Source organism: Zootermopsis nevadensis, unplaced genomic scaffold, assembly GCF_977971745.1.
Source record: "Zootermopsis nevadensis isolate Lab colony 2312 unplaced genomic scaffold, Znev_1.0 Znev_ptg000057l, whole genome shotgun sequence".
Taxonomy (NCBI): domain Eukaryota; kingdom Metazoa; phylum Arthropoda; class Insecta; order Blattodea; family Termopsidae; genus Zootermopsis; species Zootermopsis nevadensis.
This window is the reverse complement of record NW_028259188.1, coordinates 168,476-193,170: the sequence shown is the minus strand read 5'-3', so window position 1 is coordinate 193,170 and position 24,695 is coordinate 168,476. Positions and strand designations below refer to the sequence as shown.

The window sequence follows — 24,695 nt, the reverse complement described above, 5'->3', positions numbered from 1 at the left end:
TTTATCCAAGGACTTTACGATGATTCAGTTAAAACCATTACACGAGTAAAAGCAGAGGACAAGCCATTGAAACAAATAATTGAGATAGCATTGGAAGAAGAAAGTGCAAAAAAATCTAGGGAACATTTCAGAACACACAATAGTAACCAAGGTCGTAGTAAATATGTGGTGGGCAAGGGATTCCACCAAATGCAGAACGTACGAGGTGTAGGTGGCACCGGTACCTCTTCTGTACAGGTTAAAAGGGAACCAGGAGTAAACGCAACTACAACGGTTATTTGCTTCCGTTGTCAGAAGCCTGGTCATATGTCAAGAGATTGTAACGACAAACCCTTTTGTAAACTATGTAAGAAAAGTGGACATGTAACGAAAGATTGCAGGGGCAATCAGGGAAACAGGCAGTAGGGCTGTCTGAGCAACCCAGGTTCAGTCCACCTCAGGAAAATGCAGGTTGCATTATGAATAACGTAAAGTTGAATCCTTATGTTGTGTATGTTATAAATGATCATTTAATTAAAGGTTATGGAGAGGCATTGGTTGACACAGGGTCACAAGTCTCTTTAGTTAAACAGGGTAGTTTAACAAATATGAAAGTAAGGCCTGAAAGGATATCTTTCCAAACTGTAACTGGTGATTTGTTTCCAGTTATAGGTGTTGTAAATCTAAGTGTTAATAATGTAAGGAGTGGAAAAGAAATGCCGTTTTATGTTGTAAAATCTTTACCACAAAATGTTGACATGCTACTTGGTCAGGATTGGCTAGAACTTCATGACAGTGAAATCAAAATTCCTTGGAAGCAGGACTTCATAAAAGTACCTCCATTAAGTGAAACCGTTGTTCAATTCTCGACAGACAAACAAGGGATAAGACATTGTCCAAAGCAGATGATAGGAGAAAATGTTATTTGTGCTGATAGCATTGTTCGATGTGAGCAAGGTAAATATTGTTGTCTAATAATTAATTGTAATGAAGAAGAGACCCTTATAGAAAAGGTACCAGAATTAATAACTATTAGTTTGAAAGAAAATGCACACGTAGTAAATCCAGTAAATAGAAATGAGCTTTTATTAAGTAAATTGAGATTTTCACACATAAATGAAGGTCTAGAAGAGTTAAAGAAAATATGTTTCGAATACAATGATATTTTTCGCCTTCCAGGTGATAGATTAACTGAAACAAAAGCGACAGTACATTCAATTCCTACCCCTTCCATACTTCCGAGCAGAGCAATAACTCTTAAGAACTATAGGATTCCTGAACAACATCAAAAAGAGGTAGATAAACAAGTAGATGAAATGTTGAAACAGGACATAATTGCACCAAGTAAGTCACCTTGGAATTTTCCTATTCTTGTTGTTCCAAAGAAAGCAGATGCTTCAGGCGTTAGGAAATGGAGAATCTGTGTAGATTTTAGGAAGCTCAATGATGTTACAATAGGAGACAGTTATCCCCTACCTAATATTTAAGACATTTTAGACAAATTAGGTAGATCTAGGTATTTTTCAGCTTTAGATTGTGCAAGTGGATACTGGCAAATTCCAGTAGCACAAGAAGACCAATGCAAGACTGCTTTTAGCACCCAGAGAGGACATTTCGAGTTTAAGCGTATGCCTTTCGGTCTAAAATCAGCCCCCGCTACTTTTCAAAGATTAATGAATACAATTCTAATGGAATTAGTTGGATTACGTTGCTTAGTATATTTAGATGATATTATAATTTTTGGAGAAACCCTTCAGGAACATCATTCTAGACTTCGACAAGTTTTTGGTAAACTAAAAGAATATGATATTCAGTTGGAACCAGATAAATGTGAATTTTTAAAGACAGAATTGCAATACTTGGGACACATTGTAACAGCAGATGGAGTGACTCCAGATCCTAAGAAAATACAAGCTATAATTCAATTTCCAACCCCTAAAACTCCAACAGATGTAAAATCATTCATAGGACTTGTAGGATATTATAGAAAATTTGTACCTCACTTTAGTAAGGAAGCTAAACCACTTAATGATTTATTAAAGAAAAATCAGATGTGGAAATGGGAAAGTGAACAAGAGGAAAGCTTCCAACATTTGAAAGAAACGATAACGAAACCTCCAGTTCTGAAATTTCCAGATTTCACACAACCTTTTGTATTAACCACAGATGCTAGTGATTATGCAATAGGCAGCATATTAAGTCAGGGGAACATTGGCAAAGATAAACCAATCGCGTTTGCGAGTAGAACCTTAAATAAAGCAGAAATTAATTATAGTACGGTCGAAAAGGAATTACTTGCAATAATCTGGTCTTGTAAGCATTTTCGTCCATACTTACTAGGGAGAATGTTTACAATAGTCACCGATCATAAACCTCTAACCTGGATATTTAGTGTAAAAGATCCAAGTTCGCGTTTGTTGCGGTGGCGACTATTATTAGAAGAATATCAATTTGAAATTGTGTATAAGGCAGGTGTAAAGAATGTCAATGCTGATGCACTTAGTCGATATCCTGTTGTAGGTAGTGTTCAAACCACTAACCACGATATTTCAGAAGAAAGAAAATTAAAACTGCTCAAGGAAATGCATGAATGTCCAATTGGAGGCCACCAGGGCATCCAGCGGACATACGAACGCCTAAAATTATATATATCATGGCCTAATATGTTTAGAGATGTAGAATGCTACATTAGGAAATGTTCAGTTTGCCAGATAAACAAGCAAACACTCCCAAAAGTAAAAGCTGATTTACAAGTAACAGATACCCAAGACCAACCATGGAATAAGATTTATTTAGATATAGTAGGTCCATTCTCTATGACCGAGAAAGGGAATAAATATTTGGTCACATGTCAGGATAATTTAAGTAAATATCTAATTGCCATCCCAATTGAGAACATGACAGCAGAAACAATAGCCCAAAACTTCGTGTATGAAATTATTTTAAAATATGGTATTCCAGATCAGATCTTGACAGATCAAGGAACGCAGTTCACAAGTGCATTGTTTGTAAATTGCTGTAAACTGTTAAAGATAAGGAAATTAAAAACTAGTGTGTATCACCCAGAAACAAATGGAAGTTTAGAACGATCACACAAGGTTCTAGTCGAATACCTACGTTGCTTCAGTAACAAATTGCAAAATGATTGGGATAAGTGGGTTCCATTCGCTTGTTTCACTTATAATACTTCGCCACACACTGTCACGAAATTCACACCATATGAATTAATGTTCGGTCGAAAAGCAAATATACCAGGACAATTGCAAAATGAACCTCAACCTTTGTATAACCACGAGAGTTTAGTGCATGATATTAAACAAAAGTTTCAAGTAGCATGGCAGCAAGCAAAGGAACGATTACAGGCAAATAAGATAAAACAATGTACAAGGGTAAATGAAACTAGAAAGTATAAACAATACAAAGTAGGAGACTTGGTATTGGTTTATAATGAACAAAGAAGAAAACTTGATCCTCTATGGAAAGGTCCATATGAAATCAAGAAAATACGAGGAACGAATGTGACTCTAACCAAGATAGGCACGACAGGCAAAAAGCAAATAAAAACCCATGTTAATAGGACCAAACCATATGTTGCAGGTTCGGTTGAAACATGAAAGAAAAGGTGTGGACAATTAAGTTGTTCCTCCTTTGGTGGTGGCTATATGTGATCATAGGTCAACATGCAGGCGTGCACGCTGAAACATTGGACCTTAGGAAAGGTTCACAGATAACACAAATTTCAAGCAACACAGGCGTTTATTTCGATAATATTGGAAGTGTTTATTTTTACCCCACTGAATGGAGTCTGATAACATACTTGGACTTGAGACCAGTTAAAGATTTATGGAAGCAAACCAAAGAAAGGGTCACGACACTCAATGAAATGTGTAACAGATTGCGTAACGAGACTTGGTATGTGTATACTGATTGTAAACCAAGTGCTCCTTACTTTCAATCTAAGCGACGTGTTGTTGACAGACTTAAGGATATTTTAGTGGATTTAATTGGAAAAGAACAAACTAGGCGTAAAAGAGATCTTTTTGATTTTGGGGGTAAGATTTTAAAATTTCTTTTTGGTACCGCGACAGAAGATGAAGTAGCCTCAAATTATGAACATATAGAAGCAATGGAAAAGGATCACAAAGAATTTTTGAGAATAGCGTCAGAACAATTATTGGTTTTAAAGTCAACCATTGTTACAATGAATACAACCCTAAAAGATGTTTCGGTGAATGAACGCAAATTAAAAGAAGTTTTAACAAACTTAGGTCGCGACGTTAAAACACAAAGTAGGCAATTGAAACATGAAGTAGATACAAGTCTCATGTTAAATGAATTAATTAAGCAAGTTGAAAGAGGAATTGAAGAATGTCAACACACATTCGACTTGTTAATAGATGTATACTTGCATGCTCAAGACGGTATCCTCCAACCACAAATCATAACCATTCAGAAAATTAGAGCTGTATTAATGCAACAAACTATGCCAGAATTGACAATATTTCCTCCCTTTACCTCTTCCGAACTCATTTCCTTAATCAAACCCATTATATATACACAAGGTTCATATTTAGTTTATGTTGTAAAAATTCCATTAATTTTGGAAACTAAATTCCTATTACATAGAATAATACCCTTTCCTGTGATAATGCAATCTAACTTCACTACAAAAGTGTTGAATGTGAAAAAGGAATATCTCTTTGTGGATATGCTAAATCAAAGATATGGACATATTTCAGAAAATGAACTAAAGAAATGTTTTCAACCTAACAAATTAAATTATGTTTGTACTGAAAACACACCAATTGTAACATATGTACCCGATGTAGATTGTGTTGCTACTCTTGTACACCCAAACACCCAGAAAGTACCAAATAGTTGTACATTTAATTACTTACCTATACAACAAATTATGTGGATACCGTTACACATGAGTAATTCCTGGTTGTACGTTGCACCCCAAATGGAATTATTCACAACAGTGTGTCAAAATGGTCAACGACATTCTGATCGTTTACAAGGCAGAGGAATCATAACCATAAGAAATGATTGTAAAGGACTTGGTAGTAAGAGTATTCTGTATCCCCTTTCCCATTTTGAAACAAACTTAACTAAAGATGACATTATTCCATTTGTCAATGTAAACATTGATTGCTGTTTAACCCTTCCAGAGCAAGAAATAATAAAGGATGTCCCATTAAACCTTCCCTTATCCAATATTATGTCATCTGTGAATGATCTAAATCTTGCAAGTTTTAAAATTGATGAAGTAAATAAATTTATTGAGGATCAGAAGCTTCGAGAAGAACAAAGAACTTCTTCTTGGAAAAGAATTGGTACTGTATGGTATACTTATGTACTTTCATTAATATTAATTGTTTGTATTTGGTTTTGTGGATGTTGCTGTTGTTCATGTTGCCGTAAAAGCACTATTTGGCTATTTAATCAATGCTCTCCTAAGAAATGGTGGGCAGGATCAAAACAAGTATGTCCTAATTTTACTTTTACAAATAGCCCTATAAATCAAATTAATGTATCATCGGAAAACATTCCACAGATACAACAACAATTGGAAGGACAAAGTCTGATGAGCAATGTAAACTTAAATGATGTCATTACCAGTCAATCCAAAAGATTCGAATCAGTTCGATCCTTGTCTTCAGCACCTGAATTAATTGCATTACAAGAAACAAAAACAGAACGGGACCAGGCTCACTCATTAAGGAGATCAGACAGGACAAAGAAGAGAGAATCATGGTCAATTTACAAAAATTAAGGTTTTCTCTTACCTACAATTTTTGTCTGAAGGAGGGAGGTGTGACATAACTCGACTCATTCATCCTTGAACTCCAACATCCCGTTGATAAGATCCCCTACAGGAAGTGATTTGACCTTTAATCCTACGCACTTGGACCTTAAAATAATGTTAAGTCATGTGCTCACTCCTCAGACTGGTCATCTTCCACTTGTTATCATATAAAAGAAAGATATTGTACTATTATATTTGTCATTGTACCAGCAGACTACGAACTGTATACTTATAGAAGACTTACTACAAATCTGTATTTCGAAATTCTAAATAAACCATATCTTCATTCTTCGCTGAACTTCTAACTTCACGATCTCCTTCGACTCTAGTCAAGACAGAGTCCTCATCCCACAACAAATTGGACACTTACCAACCTAAATTAATATTGTTTGTCTCGGCTACGTGACAGAGGTATTGAAGAAATTTACGAAAAATCTATCAGGCTAGCAAACCTCAACGTGCTGTCCAGCAACTTGCATCCTGCACACATCAAAACTACGCCACCCAGAAGATGCATATTTATTAATCTTGCCAGGCAGAATGAATGGAATGGCGTGTTTAACCACATTTCATCCGTTTTAACCTTGGAAACCACGTCCATGTTTGATGTTACGTGTTCTTTGAAACTGATGTAGAATTACTGATCGAATGTGTTCGTCTCGGCCGGCAAATAATCCGAACATCGAAACGTTTGCTTTGTGGCCTGTGTTACGGTTGGTAGACTTTAATTTGCGATGCCAGGAAGTCACGCAAAGTTGTGCCTTTGTGCTAATTACCAGATGCAAACTTTTATTCCGCAAATGTGCAGATGGTACTCCTGAAACATCGCATTGCATTGTTATTATCGATAAGATACTAATTTCTGCGTTGAGATTTGAGGTTCTCACAGCAGTGAAGTTGTCAGTCTTTATCTTCTGGGTTCAAACGCCACGTTCACTTGTACGTAGATAACATTGATTTTTTATGAACATGCTGCCTCCATCTTCAGGAATACTTCCACTCAATTGTGGCTCATTGAATTACTTATGTCAGTGTTAAAAGGTGAGTGGGTTGGAGTCCAAAGTAAAACTTGGTCGTGCTGTGGCTTAAATTCTGAAGTTACTGGCTTTGAATCTGGGCGTGGACCTTGCGTTTCGTACAGGCGAAAAATGTCCAGAAACATTCTACCATGAGGAAGGTAGCAAGTACATCATGGGGCTTGCTGTGTGTCTCTGTTTCTGGCTGCGTTTAGAGGTCACCGTCCTGCCAGCAAGCCGCTAAGTGGATTAGCTCCTTGAATCGGCTTTGATTGAACGCATTCAGTTACTAGGCCGAGTGACATTCCGACAGTTGTCCAGTGTGCAGCGTAGAGCTCTGTACGAGCCGAAACTTTAGAATTTGAACCGGCCCGAGCCCCGAATCTCGACTGCCCCGAATCTCGACTGCCCCGACTGTCGTATCATAAAAAAAATTTTCCTTCGTGTATAAATGCCAGTAATCCTTGAACGAATCATTTAACGACGATCCTCAACATCTGATGTTATTTTATCGCCTGACGAAGGTTAGAAAATGTCGAATGCTAAGTAAAGTAAGGCGAGAAAATCAAGTCGGTGGCATTTTTCGAAGTTAATTAGGACCGGAACCAGCCATGAGCATTGTGAAACCGGAAGTTAATAAGACTGAAGTGTTCAGAAAATCACTAAACAAAACAGTAAGGTAATATATGTCTCGTATTGTTCCCTGGAATAGGCCACGATCTCATGTCTTCAACTCGCCGTTCAGAATATCCTCTCATTTCATCTGGTGCTACAAAAACCTACATCATCTAACCACAAGCACTGCAGTACTGATGTAGTTGGTGTAACGTCGTGGTATAAGCAACCGCATTTCTTGGTGTCTGGGTCCTCCGAGAAGAATCCGTTCATCGGAAGGATGCAGGCCAATTATCTCCGCAGGATTTGAACCCATAACCCTGTACTAGAATCGCCTAAGATGATCGACCACTTCAACGTCACGCGACCAATCTCTTGTTTTCGTGGTCGTAAGCGACGTTTCTGGCCGCCTTGTCCGCTACATAACCTAACGCGTAATTAATTAAGTCTACTTAATTCTCCCACAGACTGCGCGTCAGTCGACTGCCTCGTAATTGAGACATTTCTCGCCGCGTTAACTCCAGGTCGGACTTTTTCCTCCTTTCATTGACGAAGTGTCTCAGAGAAATGGAATCACTAGACTCACCGATGACCTCAGCGAAGTTTCTTGTCAGTCATTTTAATTTCAGGTGTCGATGTCCTAAGCTTTACTGGGGCAAAGCGAACTCAAAGGCCCTTTCTTCGCCAAGTAATTTAGGTTCATTCGCGACTAAAAGCTGCTTCTTTGTGCTCGTCTTAACGTCCGAAGTACGAATTTCCTTTGTTCTTTGGCGCCAAAATTTACCGACGCATTTGAGGTTTTTGGTCGAAACTCGACAACAAAAACGAAAACTCTACATCGCGTTTCTGGAAGCGACGACTGTGACGCCGCGTGGACTTGGAGGTGGAAACCGACGTTTCAGAGGTGTATACTACCTCCATCTTCGGGGCTAATTGAGCGTTGGTATCCAGGTCAACCTACCATTCGGCGTTGCACCCCAGAAGAACAACGTCGGCATATTTGCGCTAGTAAGCATGAACATACGTTTTAGGTTAGGTTAGGTTACGTTACGTTACGTTACGTTAGATTAGGTTAGGTTGGGTTAGGTTAGGTTAGGTTGGGTTAGGTTAGGTTAGGTTAGGTTAGGTTAGGTTACGTTACGTTACGTTAGATTAGGTTAGGTTGGGTTAGGTTAGGTTGGGTTAGGTTAGGTTAGGTTGGGTTAGGTTAGGTTAGGTTACGTTACGTTACGTTACGTTAGATTAGGTTACGTTACGTTACGTTACGTTAGATTAGGTTGGGTTAGGTTAGGTTAGGTTGGGTTAGGTTAGGTTAGGTTGGGTTAGGTTAGGTTAGGTTAGGTTAGGTTAGGTTACGTTACGTTACGTTAGATTAGGTTACGTTACGTTACGTTACGTTAGATTAGGTTAGGTTGGGTTAGGTTACGTTAGGTTAGGTTGGGTTAGGTTAGGTTAGGTTGGGTTAGGTTAGGTTAGGTTGGGTTACGTTAGGTTAGGTTGGGTTACGTTAGGATAATAGCTTTAGTGTTGGTGAATTCTTAGAAAAGAATGTTTATTGGCCTCCAAAATATTCCAGAAATCTTTGTTTTTTCCCCAAACTGTTCCAGTAACAAAAGACATTCGGGAGGTTACGCATAAATATGAAGATGTTGTGTGTATGGCGGCGGATTAGATTCAACTGGCTTGGGACGGACGTTTCATTAGCTACATGAAATTTCTTTGAGCGCCTGGTTGAACTCTGATGCCACAAGCTCCGTATTGACATGAAGTCAACTCTCGACACGTCGTAAAGGCCCGAGAATATTTGCTACAATTTCTTTTACGATCTTGTGCGTACGTGTTCTGGTTGCTGGAGCACGGGACTTTCTGACACGAAAACTTTGTCACGTGGGCCTGCGCTTGATTGGTCATTCCACGGCGAGGCTGTAATTGCGCGGAGGTTGGCGGGTTCGGTTACCGGACGCGGAGAGAAATCTCACACAGTTTTTTTTCAACGGGGTTCAGGGGCTCTTTTCCGGGGGGGGGGGGGGCTGAGCTACTCCCATGCCCATTTATGGGGCTTAGGCACAGGGAGATCTTTGACTTTATTTCTGATCACGTACACCCTCGTGGCTCATTAGCTTTTATTTTGGTTAGTTTGTTAACCAAATCACGTGATTTGGAGGCGTAAGATACATCAGAGGGTCATGTCTGGTGTTTGTATTTGCTCGGTGGATAATTTCTTTGCTGTTATCGTAATTATTATTAAATAAATTAATTTAATTTGATTATGATCACATGTTTTATTTGCTTTATGCTTTAACGCCAGTCATAACACTGGAACGCACGATCAAATACGTAAATTATAAGAATTTGTTGATATGTTAAAATAATGAACCGCCCTCGTCGCCTGAACTCGCTGGTATTTCGAAACTGAACGACGTTAAGGAAGGGAAGACGCCCTCTGTGTAGAGAAGAAGTAGATGGTTGATATATTTCGGTGATGATATTTCGGAGGGACTAACTTTTGAGTTCAAAATGGCTTCTTCCTTATGAGATGTCGGCTAATGAGGAAAATCCCTGTACGAATATTTATGTGAGCAGCTGAATAAAACCCAGTAACTCACAACCGAAAGTGGCGATGGACGACAAAGCTTCATTTTCTATCGGAAACCATCCACCGAGTGTTCTCTCAGCGGTGAGGATGTGATGTAACGCCCTGAAGATGGAAGCGGTATGCTTCCTCGAAACCAGAATACCAACATGAACATCGCAAATCCCTGACCGTCAGTGGCGACGTTTTCATGCATTTCTCTGGAGGAAGTGGTTTCAGGTGCTGGGCGTGGGCGTGGGCGTGGGGTCACTTCGTGGCTCAGTCATCTGCCTACATCGAGTTCATTTAGCGTCGTGGCTGATTACTCACTCGGTCGTTTAAGCTGTCAGCGGATTGGTCAGAGACGGACAGGACCGTCGGTCACTTAAGTAGACGTGACGCAGTTCGCTCCGATTTTGTCATCCGGCCATCAACAATTTCCCGAACTCCGGGGCTCCGAGTTACATTTCGTAACACGCTGCTTTTTTTATACCGGGGGGGGGAGTTTTCAGCCCCCACGCCCAACCCCCCCCCCAAGTTTGACTTCCCCTGCAATTACATTTTAAATATCTTCGGAGCTTGGAATGAGTGGATGAAGGTGGCTCAGAAATGAGTACGAAGTTTTGGAAGACGTAAGTATAGAAAGGAAGATAATATTAAAATGGATCTTTCGGAAATAGGGTTGGGGGGATTGAATTTATGTGGCGGGCTGTAGTCAACACGGCAATGAACCTTCGGGTTCCATGAAATGCGAGGTAATTTCTTAACCATCTGAGCGACTGTCAGCTTCTGAGTTGAACAGTGAGAAGTGGCGCCGAGCAATCTTCCCGTCTATCCTGAAAGTGGAGGCGGCACGTTTCTCTGTCTTGTCGTCCCTCGTGTTTGGTTCGCCAGTGACTCAGACAAAAACGAAGCGTTTTGCGAATCGAGGCACTTAGTGTCGTTGCAGGCCGTCGTCTTGTAGTGGCGTGAGTGTTCATTGAAATAAATTGACGCCTCGTGGTCCAATGGCGTACGCAACGCGTTGGTGCTCAGGGGTGTACAAATCAGTGCCCCAGGGCCCCACTTGCACAAACAGAAGAACGTGTATTTCTGTGGAGGGAGACAAGAAATGCGCGCAGAGAAACACTGTGAATATAGTTGTGACCACACAGGACTGAATTATCAAGTGTTGACGTTCGTAATTCCGACGCATTGTGCGTATAAGACGCAGGTTTTCGCTGCATTAAAATATTCCTCGAGTAAATATGGCGTCTCCGTCATGAGAAGCTGATAGTAAGCTAGTGAGCTCAGATGGTCTTATGAAGCCCGAAGGTTCGTTATTATATTCACCAGTCCCAGACTCCCAAGCCACGTTAATCCACTCAACACTCGATTTCCTTTCGACCAGTTTTAATATTATCCTGTCATCTACGCATGCGCAAACTCTTGTTTTGCGTTCAGATGACCCTGGATCCACTCCAGAAAGAAATGAAATTGCACACTTCGTCGTCCGGTCCCTCGCTCTATGGAACGGAATTCTTATTGATAAAACTGACAGTCGCTCAGCCGGTGAAGAAATTGCCCGCCCTATTGAAACTCAAAAACGTTCAATGCCATATCCACAAGACCTCGCCAGTGCTCCCTGTCCTGAGCCAGATGAATCCAAGTGGAATTTCAGGTTCTCACGGCCGTGTAGCGCCCTGATGATGGAGGCAGCAAGGACATCAGAAACGCTGGTAAATTTCTACCAGGCTACACGAAGCTACGTTCTCGAAGATCGATTCATCCCACGTTTTTCCACCACCTCTGACAAATAATTCGTCCATGTTCCAAGGAGTTCTCAGTATCCGGGCTGGAACCACCCCTTGTCGGTTGTTCACGACTGCCTTGTGTCTCAGGACGCCGGCCACAATGATTTTTATGTAATCCTGCAAGTAGCCTCTGTGAACAGTAAACATCTGTGAGTTGGGTTAAAATATTTCGGAGTCTGCGCACGCAGAGAAATCTTTTTCATGTTGCGAGAACAATAGCTTCTCATTTCCTCCGTTCAAGCACTGCGATCGTCTGCCCATCCAGTGTCCGGCCGTCACTTAACTCTCTCTCTCCCCCGCCCCCGCCCCCCTCGGCCCGCTCGTTTTTCACTGAAGGCTGCCCAGAGGTCGCCATTTGTGCGCAAGGCAGATCGTAGTTGGTTTCTCGCTCGGCTTTAATCCGCGTTCCTCGACGCTGGCTGTGATGTTGGAGTACGGAGAAGGTCCGAGGCCCGTCGTGAAGTTGTGCCAGTCGCAGACAACCGACGCATCAGGACAAGGTAACGAGGCCACGTCGTCAGTCTTTGACAACCGTCGGAAATCTTCTTCGTGTTTGGGAAGACACTTAATCTGTTGCGTCCGATAGATCTCGATCTGTGGAGCTCCGAATCCGACACAGCGAATGTCTCCTGTCGATCCTCTGAAACGAGATTTCCGAAGATTGTCAAAAACTGACAACGGACGATGGATATTTTACAAATAATTTCAGTCCGTACGAGCCCTTAATCTTAATGGAAAGAATGAAGTCTCGTTGGTCTAATTGGACACTCGTGAGTAATGACGAAGCTTGCAAGGGCAGATGACCGCTGTTTGAAATGCTGATATGGTAGGATATATAGGTTATTTAACGACGATTTATCAGTTGCTGGTGTTTACAAATCAGTTCACTGTAAATCAAGGTTCTAGTAACATTCGTGGATTATTATTGTTTTGTTTTTTCGCCAATTTACATCGTGATTATGTACGTGAACTACAGACATCCCTGGACCCTGTTAACAGTTTCAGGCAGAAATTAAGTGTCCTTTCAAACACTGAAGAAATACGCAGTGTAACTGACTTTAAACCGTGTTAGTACTCGGCTTTCGGGCCCCAACATTTTAGGTTCATAATGTGAAGAAAACCTAACCTAACCTAACGTAACGTAACGTAACCTAACCTAACCTAAACTAACGTAACGTAACCTAAACTAACCTAACCTAACCTAAACTAAACTAACCTAACCTAAACTAACCTAACCTAACCTAACCTAACCTAACAGAGAGAAATGGCTCCGTCTGCCCCTGTTTCTTACGTCGCACATAATTTTCTAATTCCATACGAACACCAGCAGCGGAAATTATAATTTCGTAACAGCCCCCACGAACTTTCGCAGTCATTTCGTCGCACGAAAGAAAAATGTGTCTCGCGTTCTCTCCCAACGCTGCGGAATGTCGATGTTGTTTTGTTTTTAACGATGATCGGTAGTAACGGCGGAGACGCTCGTGCGCGTGTTCGTAACTTTTTAAATTTTATCCTCCAGTCACGGCGTGAATTAGTGATGTTCGATTCTTTCTAGAACAGCTCGCAGAATTGAATTAATCTTCCATTTTGTTTGCAGGAAAGCTGAGTCTTCTTATGTAATTGTGTACCAGCGCTAATTAAATTTACCAATCAACATGAATGCGTCATCGGGGAGCAGACACGCCCTTTTCCTCGCAGTTGTGTTGTTTTTAGTTCGGGCAGGTGAGTGTTGAAGCTGTTACCCTGCATGTGGATAGGTTGAAACATTTCGCTTTGCTTGTTTATTCAGCCCCCCCCCCAAAAAAAAAACTCGGTGTTTCAGTACCAACAAGCACGATGTATCGATTATCGATTATCGATTTATCGATATCAGCTGGTATTTGTAATTCTTGGTGAGTAATTAGAATCGTCATGAGCTTGAGAACTCGCGACTCGTCATCACATTGGTGACTGGTGATTTGTTTTGAAGGCCCTGTGTCCTCGCTGCTAGAGGAGGATAAGCAGGCGACCATGCTGTTGGCCAGAGTGGGGGAGCACGTCGTGTTTAACTGCCCCCTGGATTTCCCTCACGACTACGTGATTCCCTACATTCTGCGCTGGAACAAGGAGGTGTGTACCAACCGACGTGCCTCGTGGTTTCGATTTCCCCCGAGTATTTTCATATGGGTTTAGACATCTTTTTGCCTTGCAGCTTTTCCAAGGAACGTGTCGCCTCCATCTGTAGGGTAGCACCAACAATATTGGCATTACAGTCCAGAATACCAATACTTTGACATTTATTGAAGTTTGAATCTGGTGCATCTGCACACTTAACCCAAGTCCCGGATGGGACCGCTCGTAGGGCGTAGGCGTGGCGGTGGAGGCGTGATCTCCGTCACGCAAATTGGCCAGCTTGCAGAAGTGCGCGTGTTAGTTCAATGATCTCTGGTTCTATGATCCAATGCAGTTAACATAATACGAATTTCATTGCGGTCTTTTGTGATGTCGGGAATTTTTATTGTGTAATCCCCGTGAAGTTGGCGGACGTGGGCACATGACGTCATCTGCTTGTTCAGCGTAAACTGAGACAGAGCGAAAAGGCTAGAAGACTTGTGTTCAGGAGTGGGTTCATTCGGTATTAACTCACGTACACTGCGTAATTTTCTTTTCATTTTTGGTTTTGCCCCCGGATCACACACAGTCGATCACTTCCTGTCCAGAGCGCGTCACAGAGGCGGTAAACAAGATGGACGCCAAGTTTGACGTTTGTATTCAGCCCGTGGTTTTAGTTTTGAGGTCGGAAACTCGATCAAATGAACAGGCATTGAATCCAGAAGGCACGCAGTGAGTCGAGGATTTGTGGGAATTTTTTTTTTAAACCAAAGAGCTGACATCGTGAATAACAGGATGTAACTATTTGCGTGTTGTGGACAGGAAGACAGCAGTTGTACCGGCGCACAAAAGACCTCATTAATGACGTGACTGTGTCAGGTTCATGAGCAAATACAACGTTCTGCATTGCGCACAAACATTCTGACGTCCTGTTACAAATCACGCGCTAATAGTGTTTGATCATAGAGATGTAATTATTTAATTCTTCTCGGTGTCTGTGCGTTGTCAATTGTGGGATACGAGGGCGATCGAACGCGGTTGGACCGTCCCGGGTGTGATTCAGTTCTGACGATCCTGGATTGCGCTTAAATGATTTGCTATTTGGAGTTACTCCGTTCGTCTTTGCTCAGTTTCCATCTTCAGGCTGGAGGTAAGGTACAGACTCATTGGGTCCATTTTAAGAGCTGCTCGTTTCATAATTCCTGTCCTACTCACACACAAACTTTAAGAATGAAGTGTGGTTTAGGGCACCCTCGTCTTCTCGTCTTACGACGGTGGCCTGCAGGCCACGGAGGGATACGCCGGTCGCGTCAGCCTCGTGTCACCGGAGTCGTCCTACGGGGAAGGCTCCATCAACCTGACCAACATCAGGGAGTCCGATGGGGGCTGGTACGAGTGCAGCGTCTTCTTCCCAAATAGGACGCCGAGCACACGACCGAATGGCACGTGGTTCCACCTGTCTGTGGAAGGTAATCACGCACGATTTCCGGTCATAATTAAAAGAATTGACAGTGGAACCACGGATTCCTTGTTTAACTGAAATAAAATTTTATTTACACATTAATGTATAACTTTATATCTTATCTATATGTGACGTCATTTGAAAAATCTCGTGTTTATTTACGTATTTCACTCGCAAAATGTCCGGACCTAACTCTTACGCTTTAGACGTGGCGAGCGGTTGAAGTTAAGGAACGAGGGTATAGTTATCACATGTTTTAGGTAAATATTTCAACAATTTATAGAATAAAGTAAACATCACGTAGAAAAAAGCCTTTATTTACTCTGTAATTTACATATAGGTTTATATTCTCTGTCTTACGTAGGTCTTGAGTTATTGGCGTTTGAAGAAGTTACCTTACGTCTTACGAGGTGCGATCGGAAAGTTTCAAGACTGTGTCAATAGCGGGCGAACCGGATGTAGTACGAGCTTCTGCCGCTAGGGGGTGCGGCCTACATTGATAGTGAATCAGTGTGCCAGCCGGCATCATCGAATTAGCATTTGTTTCTTAGTTACGGGCGTTTTGGTAGTGCATTACACCGACCCTCCTGCGATTTCGGAATGGCGTGTGCATAAAATTTTGCCAAAGACTCGCCAAAACGGCTACGGAAACCTATGAAATGCTAAAGCAAGCATTTCGGGAGTCCGCAAACTTTTGTGTGGCATTCACGTTTTAAAAATGGCCGAACCTCTGTCGATGATGACGAGCGTTCTGGACGACCATCTTCGAGCACAACGCCCGAAAATGTTACGAAGATCGACGTCGTACCATCAACGACTTGTGCGACATTGTTGGGATAGGCTATGGGACCTGTCAGCTGATTTATTCTAAAGGAAGAACTCCACATGCGACGCCAAGGCTCCTGTCTGAGGACCAGAAGCAGAATCGACTTCTCGTTTGTCAGGAGCTCAAAGATCTTGCAAGAACCGACCCCAACTTCCTTTCTAAGCTCCGTGTGACTTCTTCCTCTTCCCAAAGATGAAAATTCAGCTAAAGGGAAGGAGATTTGAGACGATAGAAGAGATTCAGGCAGAATCGCAGATGGTGCTTGACAGGCTGACAAAGAAAGATTTCCAGGGATGCTTCCAGGCTTGGCAGCGGCGCTGGGATCGTTGTGTTCACTCCCAGGGGAACTACTTCGAGGGTGATGGATGAATTTAATACCTGAGATAAGTGTACGGGTTTTTATACGCGCAGTCTGGAAACCTTTCGATCGCACCTCGTACAGTGTCCGTCGAGTGCACCGTGATTTTAAAAACGTTATTCAAGGTTAAAATGGTGCATCTGCTGTGTCTTTTGTTGGAGGATAATTACAAATTGGGCATTGACAGAGGCTCTCTGTATTGCACAGAGTAGACTCTTCTACCATTGGAACTAGTTTAGATTTCACGGTATGTCCAAAGAATTTGAATGCTTCAAAACGATTCGTAGGCGGCACTCTGCTCACAATCCCACCGATGAACCAGACCATCCTCGCCGGGGAACCCGCGCGCTTCACGTGCGTCTCCAAGGACAAGGACGCTGTTGTCACGTGGTACAAAGATGGCGTCGTCCTGGGCAACATCCCGGACTTGGGCAACCGCGTCTTCACCGACAACGGCTCGCTCACCATCTTGCCGACGGACGTGACTGATCCTGGAGAGTTTTCGTGCGTCGTCAGAAACTCACAAGGGGACACGCAGACGGCGAGCGCCTACCTCAATGTCCAGTGTGAGTGCCGTAGGGTTAGAGAAGTGCTCTGTTGCGCTGAACCTAACCTAACCTCACACTGAGCGGTGTTTGTGCAGATAAGGCGAAGGTGGTGAAGTCTGTTTCTGAGGTGTATCTTCCCTACGGACACTCCGGAATCCTGGACTGCCACTTTCTGTCAAACCCACCGCTCACCAACCTCCGATGGGAGAAGGACGGTTTCCTCTTTGACCCCTACAACGTGCCTGAAGTCTTCTACCACAAGAACGGTTCTCTCTTCTTTGCAAAGGTACGTCGAGTACCTGAAGAATTCTCTACCTTTGTCGTCGAATTTGAACGGCCTCAAAACTAAATCCTTCATTTCAGTCTGTGCCAGTGATAAGAATAATCATTGATGTATTTCAGAAAGCCTGTGTACAGGCGTAATTAACTTTTCACTCTTCAGAAACAGCCTAAATATCAAGAAGGAACTTACCTGTCCGTTAGACGTTTCGGAGCAGTCGGTCTCCCTCTCTCTCTCTGATATAGGTTGCCTGCCCGCTGTATCGATGGTAACGTTCTGTTCATGCATGTCTGCAGTCAGTTCCATCGTGCCAGGACCTGTTTTACGACGACATTTTCGAGTCTTCCGTAATTTTGGGAACAGATGAAGTGAGATAGAAAGGGACTGAGCATTTCCGTGTGTCTAATCGCAGGTGAACGAGTCGCACAGCGGTCGCTACACATGCACGCCAATGAACAGCCTGGGTACCGAGGGGCCCTCGCCCCCCATGAACGTCATCGTGCAGCGTCCTCCTATGTTCACAATCGTGCCCCACAATCTGTACCTGGGAAAACCGGGAGAGACGCTCGAGATTCCTTGCGACGCTGTGGATGGCAACGACAACCACAAGCCCAAAATCGCTTGGTTGAGGGTAAGCATTTGCCCACGTGCCAGAGTCTTGTGGCTTGGCGCGTTGTCAGGCAACAGAAAGCAACCGTCGTCTTCTCGATACTGAGGACGTAGGCAGCAGTGACTGTCTGGCCACTGGGTACGAACTTTTCGTGCACAATTTCCTCGCTATCGTAGAAAATGATTATCATTTATTTTGATTTTCGAACTTTCTTGGCTTGGGGAGAGTTTGCCGACGTCCACTCTGTCGGTTTGTTCCGGGGTCGAACTGGAAACGCCACGTCTCGTCACCCTTCAGGAAGTTGCGTTTGTTTCCAGTGGCATCAGTGAGTTCCCTGCAGAGTTCAACTCGGAGCTGTTGTTTGATCGTCTGTTAATGAATGTGGAACAAACCTTAGTTGTTTTTTTTCAAATCCCGAGTTATTATTTCTCGAATTGTTTCCTTATTAACGCACAGATCTTCTGAAATCATTCGAAGCGTTGCACGTCGGTCGTTGGTGATTATATCCCGCGTCTTTTCAATCAACTCTGGCGTTCGAATCGTTTTCGCTGGGCCACTCAAAAACACGTGTACGAGACAGACAGTTATCTCCGTCCGTCCACTTGCTTCATCATTCGAAACGTTTCAGTGGCACTTTTGCCCCACAGAACACAAAATTTGATGTTCCATTCTTGTTTCACAACACACGCACAAGAGAGACGTCCACTTCAGCTCACACTACGTTCTCAAACGGCGGCAATGTAGGATTTACCTTCAGGAGGAAACTACTTTTGAATAAATTGCTCATACATGGAACCATTATCTTTTTCCAGCATCAGTCACGTTTTCCAGTTATCGCACTGTGATATTGGTCCAGTCATAATACTTGGAAAATATTTCAGATTATTTCTCTAATATTTCCATTTCATTAAAGGAATATTTTGTCGCCCTCGGTGGACTAGTGGTTATCGTGCTCACGGGTTCAAACCCGGCCGAGGTCTCGATGGATTTTTAAGGGTGATAACTTCCTAAGGGAGGGGAAATAAAGTTGGCGGTCCCATGTCGTAGATTTAGGGCACGGAAAAGCATGAACGAGATGTTTCGTAAGCAAAATTCAGCGGCCATTTCTCGCCCAAGTCTCTCCTGATTCACTGCTAGATGGCTCTGGCAGTCAAATCAGGATTTAGTAGAAATTGTGCAGAGTCGGTGGGTTTGTCACTCGGTACTCATAAATGCTCGCTTCAGGACCGAGAAACCTCCGAAAGGAGGCGGCGATGACCCGCTACTGGGTTAAGCTACTGATAGAAATAGAACAGAAAGCAATGGAATGTGAGCATTGATCGTTGTCTTCGCAGAAAGACAGTCTGACACTGCCACTGGACAGAATAAAAATGCAGAATGGCAACCTGACCATCAGAAACCTCAAGGACAGTGACCGGGGGCTGTACCAGTGCGTTGCGTCTAACGAGGCCGCCACCATTTCCTCCGAGACTGAGATCATGATTGACAACGTGGCTCCGCGTGCCCCGTACAACCTCTCGGTCTCCAGCACCGAGAACTCTGTCACGCTTAAGTGGGTTCCGGGTTTTGAGCGTCCCAAGGTGGAGTACAGCATCTGGTGAGTATTTGACGTGAGTGACTTCATTGGGAGGAAAATATTTCAGAGGATGTTTCGGACTGATCACTTCGTGGTAAAGTGACATTACTTCTGCTTACAGACGCTTCAGTTCCACGAGACCAGAGAGTTTCTCGATGGGCTTTGTAATTGGTAGATCCGACGACAGCGTTTTCCAGGTGTTTTACGTAACATCACAGCACAGGAATTGTATTAATGGAAATTGGAACACAACTTAATTGTTTGTTATTAAAATGGATGAAATTGTAGTAAAATTGGCCCCTTGGAGGTCAAATTCTCAATACAATTGAATCAGCAGTGTATTTCATTTGTTAGAATGTTAATTAGTCAATTTGAAAGGGAACTGACGATGGACATAGTAATCCCGAGTAGTGTCTTTGAAAATTTGCTTTTAGTAAGTTGTTGAGTAATTAGTTGGTTAATTCCTTACGTGGTTGTGAAACCGAGTGACCGGAATCTTGAGAGTGGCTGTCTGGTGTCAGGTACCGCGCTGCAGACACTCCGGAATGGCGAACCACGAAGGTCCCGAACCACGGCATGAACGAAAAGACTCTCTTGAACCTGAGCCCAGGGCGACTGTACGAGTTTATGGTGCTGAGCCAGGACAGACATGGCGACGGCATGTTCAGCAAGGCCATCCGCATCCACACCAAAGGTGCGCCCGCTCGGGGTACCTCCTCTTGGTTTAAATCGCGCTTGGGTTAGGTTAATTATCCTGAATGAGCCTTTGAAGTTTGCTGAGGTGAATTTTGTAACATTGCATTCAGATCTTCTGGCTTATGATCTGTGACAGAACGTGGATGGTAAGAGTAGCAAGGATTGTCACATGTGGTTTCAATCTCAGTGTCACAGTCCCTGCTTACAAATGTCTTCCAGCTATACGATATTTTGTTTTAATTCTAGGCTAGTATATACAGGGTGAGTCAGAAGTATGTTTACAAACTTCGCGTGCGTGTTCCAGGATCAAAAATAAGAAAAATTGTTCCTATGAACATGGGATCGCAAATGTTTAATTTTCGAAATAATAGCCAAAAATAATTTTCAATATACGTCTTTATTGCCAAGTATAAGGACAGGGATGTTTCTTTATAACAAATGCTCAAAGGTTGTTCCTCCGTTCTCCACACACGCACGAGCACGACGTACACACGACTGACGAATTCGTTCGTACACTCCAGGGTTTCCTCGAATCATCTGCACGCGTTCCCATTGGTCGTCTTCATTGTTTATGGGCGTTGCATTTACGACGGACTTCAAGTGACCTCACAGATAAAAGTCCAATGGAGTGAGGTCCGGAGACCTCGGTGGCCACCACGCCCAATCCCTCGCTGAGGGTTCTGTTCATTGAGACGATCTCTGACGCGATGGGGGAAGTGCATAAACCACATTTGGTTTCTTGTATTCAGTTGTACATCTTCAAGGAGACGTGAAGTGTCTACTTAAGAAGGTCCTCTTAGACGCGATCGAAGCATGTCGCCAACAATTCCTGCCCAAACATTAACTGAAAATCTTTGCTGGAAGCTGGATTCACTTTGAGATAAAGACAATTTAATGAAAATTATTTTTGGCTATTATTTCGAAAATGAAACATCTGCGATCCCATGTTCATAGGAACATTTTTTCATATTTTTGATCCCGGAACACGCACACGAAGTTTGTAATCAAACTTCTGACTCACCCTGTATATGTTCTATTAAACACCACTGATTTGAGTGGTTTTGTTATTTCAGGATCGAGAGCATCGAACACCTCGACGTATGAATCGACACCATTGGGTAAGTAATGCGAATTTGTAGCTGAAGCCAATCTTTTCGTGGGTTGTGTCCCTCAGAGCTACAGGGAATGACCTAGTTGCTTGTTTTAACTCATACTTTTTGTGGTGTTAAAACATGGTCTTTTATGTCTTGGTAACTGCCAGAAGGCACTGAAACTTTCTAGATGAGATCCGGGAGATGAAAAGATTTCCAAGCAAATCCTTTCCAGTTTTGCAGATCACGTAATTGACCTGACATATCGAGCTCATTTCATTCTGCGTTTCTGCGCCAGTTCCAGAAATTCCGTCAAATCATCAATTTCTTCTAAATTTAGTTCTGGAGCGTCACGTGACTGTTCCAGGTCAGTTCCAACAGATTGGTCCACCCCGCAATGTGTCTGTGAGGCTGGTAGTGGATGGGTATCTAGTCACGTGGCAGCCTCCGGAGTTTGGCGGCAATGAACTCCGGGCATACAGAGTCCAGTGGACCCACGCCTCCAGAGAATACATCTGCAGCAGTGCGGAAACCCAGGACACCTCATTCCTAGGTGAAGTTGTGTTCAGGTCTTTCGGTCACTCAGTTGTTGCACGTGGGAGTGAGGCCTTCATTCTGTCTCTCCAACATTTCTTTATTGAAGATCTGATTACGAACCATTCTTAGGGATAAGAAGGATTAGTACCTCCTAATTAAGTGACTAGAAGTATCTTTAGAATCTCACACTGCAATTAAGTTGGTAATTCTGATTTGTGGTGATCTGGATTATGATTTAGTCATGTGGGTGGTCTAGCGGTTAGAACGCTGGCCTTGTAATCCTGGGGTCTCGGGTTCGAATTTATAACTTGTGTTGGGCAAGGCCGTGGTCTAGGCAACACGGAGTTTTCCTCCGTGGCATCCCAGCAATTACTCCATTCACACACAGAAGAAGGCAATGGCAAACCACTTCTGGATCATCTGCCAAGAACGTATATGAACAGGTCCCAGTCCGAGAAGAGAAAAGGATGGAAGGATCCTGTTCATATGGACCTGTCGACAGACAGAACACTAAATAATAAATTAAAATTATTACCAACTGAGAGAGTTAAAGTTTGTAGTGATAAATTGCAGTCTCTGCGAGTAATGTTGTAATTGACATTTTCCGTGTTGAGAATGAGATATCTTGTTCAGAAACCCGAGCCTCATTTTCTCAGAATGTCTTCCGTGTCTTCTTATTCAAGTCTTGATGAGTTGCTGTTGAAATATTCTCGTACAACGAAAATAAGCTTGAAAGGGAAATTTAACCTCCTCCTTACTGTAGTGCCAAGCCTGGAAGAGGACAAGACGTACTTCTTCGAGGTGCTGGCAGTGTCGCACAATGACTACGAAGCAAAGAGTTCCCAGTACGCGCTGCACATTCCTGGCTACCGGCAGATACGCGCAGTTGCCGTGGGTGTGGCCGTGGGATTTGCCTTTCTGTTGGTGGCTGCCGGTGGCACCTGGTACATGCATCGACTGTACGTGAAGAGACTTCGGCACGAGGAGAAAGATGAGGCCTACTGAACTCAAGGTGAGGTGAGCTTCCTCGACTACCCCCAGATATGCCCATAATTTTGGGCATTTTGCGTCATATTTTGAAAAAAATAATTTTTGATTTCTTCTCTGATTTGGCAGTTAGCATCAAAAACGAGAAGACAAAATACGAGGCACTGCAGTTCCTTTTCATTCTTTGAAAATTTTCTGTGTCATAAATCACGAATTCACTAAACGACTGAGCGGGGCAGAGCCCTTGAGGGGCTGGCGTTACGTTGAACTATGGACCATGACGTTTTTGGGACCCTGAATATTTACGTTTGTCTGTTTAATGTGTACGTAAATGCCAAATTACTTAAACTTAACCAGTGTTAGAGTATGGAAGATATTTGATGTTCCCAAAACTGAAATTTGAATGGAATTCTTTTAATTTTTGCTGTATTCAAGGGAAACAGAGCGTTACTGTGGCAGTGCTGGAAGGAGTTTACGAAAATGATTTCCAGGGTTATTCAAGGCAAGTGGTTGAGCCGTCTTGTTGGCTCGGAAAAGTTTAATGCGCAAATGATTATCGATTTTTTATTTCAGGTTAAAAGATCTGTTGACCCAGATAACAGTCGACGCCACAAATGTTGTTGACTGTGACACATTTTTAGAACTGAAGTGTTTTCAAACAATGCTTGGAATTTGCTCAACAGGAATCTGGCAAAAAGTATTGTGAAATGTACAAAGGTGCGACATTCCCGAAACAAATGAAAATCAGCGAGACCTTGTGATTATTATTAAAGCTGTTCGAGATCAAGATGCGAGTTTCGGAATTTTCAAGTTTTTATGGAATTTCAGTCGTAATTTGGATCGTGCGGTGGATGGGTGATGGCACCGTGAAATGTAGGATTTGTTGCCAACATCTGCTACTCTGTGATGAAAATGGAGGCGGTAGGGATCTTTGAAACATTGGCAATGCAGCTCCACGATGCAGAAATCGGAATCATGTGACGTGCAAGTGTCCAGAAGATTTTTACTTCATTAAATATTGTGTAGTGCAGCTTATAAAGTTTATGGAAAGTTATTGATCAGTCTATTTGAATATGTTTTGATATGGTAGGAAGACATAATAACAATTTTAGGTTCATGACACTGTAAGGTACAAACGAGAATTGATAAATTGAGACGCGTATCGGAGAAATTTGACAATATGTAGTGTAAATTATCAGCTTTCAGTTATATAAATTGGTATTCCTTATGGTTTTTTAAGTCTGAGGTATTCATTAACCCCAACTTTTGATTTCTGAGTCATATTTCATATACTCCAGAGCGAATCTGTGCTCTCGAAATTCGTCAGAACTAAGAGCCGAGGGGGTCGCAGATGAAGGAGTTCATTCTGTCCATAGTACAAACACATTCCAGTCTCATAATAGTCTCAGTTTGTGAGTGTGTAATGTCTTGGTGGACGTAGTATTTGAATTTGTTTTATTTCTACCTTGAAGCTAGGGACATTGGCAAAATGCACAGATTCGCCCTGACTAGAGTATCTTTACGGAGCCATGAATATATTTTTGTTATGAAGTCGTTAATACCTGTTCAAAGCTGATTCAAATTATCCACGAAGAATTAACTTCTCAAAGATCGGTTTTACACATGTTCATTATGGATGAGATTTTAATTTTTATTGATTTATAATGAATAAATATTTTGATTTATAATTGATCTTATAGAAAATCTTAGACCAGCCTTGTCATATTTTTATTGTAGCATATAAAATGTATAGGTCATTGTGAAGACGTCTGTGTCTTAAGAGTATTGTTTGTGTGTAACTTTTTTTGGAATATCATATGGAAATACACGTATGTGAATGATGAAATAA

At 42.5% G+C, this 24,695-nt stretch overlaps 2 protein-coding genes across 5 annotated transcripts in view; both read left to right on the top strand.

The window, feature by feature from the left end:
* LOC147871365 (uncharacterized) overlaps positions 1 to 6,079 on the top strand; it is a 7,471-nt gene extending 1,392 nt beyond the window's left edge. The window contains exon 2 of the mRNA XM_087361324.1: positions 3,577 to 6,079. Within this exon, the coding sequence (XP_087217450.1) occupies positions 3,590 to 5,755 (2,166 nt within the window). The 5' untranslated portion in view covers positions 3,577 to 3,589 and the 3' untranslated portion in view covers positions 5,756 to 6,079. The remainder of the gene's footprint in view (positions 1 to 3,576) is intronic.
* bdl (borderless) overlaps positions 1 to 24,695 on the top strand; it is a 26,783-nt gene extending 2,088 nt beyond the window's left edge. The window contains exons 1-13 of one of the 4 annotated variants that reach the window (XM_087361326.1): positions 8,327 to 8,427; positions 13,382 to 13,506; positions 13,754 to 13,893; positions 15,122 to 15,344; positions 16,809 to 17,087; positions 17,165 to 17,355; positions 17,762 to 17,980; positions 19,294 to 19,556; positions 20,057 to 20,229; positions 21,305 to 21,349; positions 21,690 to 21,875; positions 22,623 to 22,871; positions 23,420 to 24,695. In XM_087361326.1, the coding sequence (XP_087217452.1) occupies positions 13,440 to 13,506; positions 13,754 to 13,893; positions 15,122 to 15,344; positions 16,809 to 17,087; positions 17,165 to 17,355; positions 17,762 to 17,980; positions 19,294 to 19,556; positions 20,057 to 20,229; positions 21,305 to 21,349; positions 21,690 to 21,875; positions 22,623 to 22,864 (2,028 nt within the window). In that variant the 5' untranslated portion in view covers positions 8,327 to 8,427; positions 13,382 to 13,439 and the 3' untranslated portion in view covers positions 22,865 to 22,871; positions 23,420 to 24,695. Of the gene's footprint in view, positions 1 to 8,326; positions 8,428 to 12,119; positions 12,285 to 13,381; positions 13,507 to 13,753; positions 13,894 to 15,121; positions 15,345 to 16,808; positions 17,088 to 17,164; positions 17,356 to 17,761; positions 17,981 to 19,293; positions 19,557 to 20,056; positions 20,230 to 21,304; positions 21,350 to 21,689; positions 21,876 to 22,622; positions 22,877 to 23,419 lie in introns of those variants that run through there. The other 3 variants (XM_022074557.2, XM_022074555.2, XM_022074556.2) reach the window with 3 other exon arrangements.